Source organism: Nematolebias whitei, chromosome 11 (assembly GCF_014905685.2).
Source record: "Nematolebias whitei isolate Nwh7 chromosome 11, NemWhi1, whole genome shotgun sequence".
Taxonomy (NCBI): domain Eukaryota; kingdom Metazoa; phylum Chordata; class Actinopteri; order Cyprinodontiformes; family Rivulidae; genus Nematolebias; species Nematolebias whitei.
Genome location: NC_056508.1, coordinates 47,980,911 through 47,983,959, shown reverse-complemented (window position 1 = coordinate 47,983,959; position 3,049 = coordinate 47,980,911). Strand labels below are relative to the sequence as shown.

General features: G+C 50.7%; 1 protein-coding gene across 1 annotated transcript; it reads right to left on the bottom strand.

Annotated features, from left to right (window-relative positions):
* Positions 1–346: 346 nt before the first annotated feature.
* Positions 347–2,352, bottom strand: pim2 (Pim-2 proto-oncogene, serine/threonine kinase). The gene is made up of 7 exons (XM_037685076.1): positions 2,126–2,352; positions 1,752–1,852; positions 1,627–1,677; positions 1,093–1,301; positions 842–1,011; positions 593–769; positions 347–514 (listed from the first exon to the last, which is right to left on the bottom strand). Exons 1-7 carry the CDS (start codon positions 2,196–2,198, stop codon positions 372–374), a joined length of 924 nt encoding a protein of 307 aa, XP_037541004.1. The 5' UTR covers positions 2,199–2,352; the 3' UTR covers positions 347–371.
* Between the last annotated feature and the right edge of the window lie 697 nt (positions 2,353–3,049).

Genomic DNA, 3,049 nt, shown 5'->3' with positions numbered 1-3,049 from the left:
CCGACCGGGTCCACAGGTCAGAGACCCGATTGAGTCCACAGGTCAGACCCGACGGGTCAATGAATCAGGCACAGGAGAAAGAACGAGGAACGCCAAAAGTCTCGGGTGTTTTCTAAGATCCAACAGAACCGAACTCCAGCAGCCGTTCAGTTTCTTTATTGATCCACTTTGATCTGCAGCAGGTCAAAGGTCAACTCAAATCCCTTCATCATCACCAGAACTCATGAACTGCAAACGTCCGATCCAAGAGGAGGCGGAGTCTCTGCTGTAGCTGGACCCGATCAGAAACTAATAAATAATCAATAAATAAGGAATGATAAGGCAGCAGGCTGACGAAAACTTTAGCTTTGGCTCTGATCCAGTTCACATCCTCACAGCGACACACTGGGCAGTGAGCTTGGCTCCTCCTCCTCCTCCTCCCCTCCCTCCATCCAGGGGTGAGACAAGATGTCCTCCAGGGAGGGGCGGTCCTCCGGCCGGTAGGACAGACACCAGCGAATCAAGGCCTGGCATTCTGTGGAGGGGCGGGGACACGAGGTCAACATCCAAAACTAACCAATCGTGGTCAAGTGAGGGCGGGGCCTCTGCTCACCTTTAGAGACGCGCCTGGTGAAGGTGGGCGTGGCCTCGATGATCTCCTGGTCATGCTCGAAGGGGATGTCTCCGCAGACCAAGTCGAAGAGCAGGACGCCGAGGGACCAGACGCTGAGCGGGACGGCGTGGTAGGACCGGGTCTGGACCCACTCCGGAGGACTGTAGACTCGTGTACCTACGGAGAGGGGCGGAGTCTGTTACACAACCACTCCCCCTCATTGTCACCATCACAGGCTGATCGGCTGACCTTCGAACTCGCCGTAAGCCGACTCTTTGAGCGGCGCTCCCGACCCAAAGTCGATGATCTTCACCTCCAGAGTCCTCGTGTCCACCACAATGTTCTCGTCTTTAATGTCTCTGTGCACGACGCCGTGCGCGTGGACGAACTGCAGCGCCTCCACGATCTGTCGGAAGAACCTGCAGGAGGGGGCGGAGCAAAGACAGAGCGTCAGGGCGTGTCAAACGCTGCGACGCGGTGGCGGCGGAGCGAGGACCCACCTGAGCGCGAGGCGTTCAGGGAGCGCTCCTCGCTCTGTGATGAAGTCAAACAGGTCCTGGCTCTGCGGCGGCCGCTCCATCACCAGCAGGAAGCCCCGCCCCTCCACCTCAAACCAGTCCAGCATCCGAATGACGCTGCTGTGACCTCCGACCTCTGACAGACGCTGAAGCAGAGCGATCTCCATGGGAACGGGTCGGAGCACGCCGGGCTGAGGGGAGCAGGATGATCAATAAATAAAAATAGTTTACTAATAAACAATAAACGTAAATAAACTTCAAACGTTTTCTTTTATCCCTTTTAGTCAGAAAAGGAAAAAATGAAAACGAGTGAGTTTTTTGTGTGTCCTGAACTGTGACTGCAGGTGTTTTTCTACTGGGGGGTGTTTCCCAGGTGATGTCAAGGGGGAAACCCGTTTACCGGACCGTGACGTCACACCCCAGCTGCGGTTCTGCTGCAGTCCAGCAGGGGGCGCAGCTCACCTGCCTGCCTGTTTTCTGCCCTACAGAACAGAACCCGAACCAGCTGAGACTCACCAGTCGGGTCCAGTGCTGGACTCTGTCACTGCAGATCTGCTTGACGGCAACCTGGAGGGACAAAAAGGAGAGCCGTGAGCCTGAAGCCAGGTGAGCTGCAGCGCTGCAGGAGGTCCGGGACTCACCTGTAATCCATCCGACAACCTCTGACCCGAAAACACCGAACCGAACCCGCCGCTGCCGAGCAGAGGACCGCAGCGGTACCGACTGCTGAACGGTTCCTTCTCTGAGGACACAGACCAGAACCTTTCATCCACTTCCGCTCGTTCATGGATTAAAACTGTCTTCATTTACAGACAGATACTTAAAATAAAGCTTTTTTATATTAGACTGTATTATTATATTATTGACTTTTTATAGCCGAAAGAATAATGTTGATTTAAAGTGTGAGATTTCAAAGTCATATCTTTGATTCTGCCGCGCAGAAACGTCAGAAAGTGAGACAAGTCTTAAATCTGCTGTTTTTTACATGAAGTCTGGTGGAGCTCCGCGGACTGACCGTGTTTCCCTCCGATCTCCTCCACGTGAAGCTCCACGGATCTTTTATCCAACATGTCTCTTTCACTCCACATCCATCATGGCGGAAACCTTCTCACTTAATTCGCTCGAAGCTGCCGTTTTCCCGCTCTTTAAACAAAACACGACCCAAAGAACAAACTGAAGACTTGAACAGACCGAACTTGGGTTCAACGAGCTACCGTCCGTGCGGGTCCACGTCCCGCAACCGTCCGCGCTTCGTTGCTGTTTTGATCTGAATTTATACGCCTCGCGTAGCCACGCCCACCTGCGTGTCGCTCGTCCAATCAGCGGGGCTGCGTGCGCTCAATGTTTTGAACCGCACAGCCAATCAGGTTCAAGTTTCGTCTCATTAATATTCAAATTGCGCGGAGAAGAATTCGTAGAATTTCACAGGCGCGAGGCGGGGAAAGCGCGCGCGGACAACCTGACGGGAAACAGATCGACGGTTTCCTCTCAAACACTCGCGCGTGCCAACACACACCAACGGGCTGTCCGTGCTGCACATGCGCAGTCAGTTTCCTGCCACAGTTTGTTGTCACCGCTAAAGCCGATGATGCATTCAGGGGCGATAAGAGCGTCGGAATTCACAGAACATCTCCCCGAAACAAACAAACAAACGACATAAATAAATGTTTAGGATTAACATGTGTAATAAATTTATTACTAACGATAGAGCAGCTGTTTTTATACATGGGTTATGTTGTACAGTGTTTCTGTATTTTTTTTGTTTAATTACAAACATTTTACATATTTTAAACATTTATTAAACTTTTTATTATTTTGTATTGTTTGATCTGCAGTTTTAAATAAAATTTTCAATCTACTGAAACGTTCTGTAAATAATGTTTTTGTTGTAAAACTTAAAATCTCCAGTGAAAAAACAATGTTTAATTTTTAATAACTT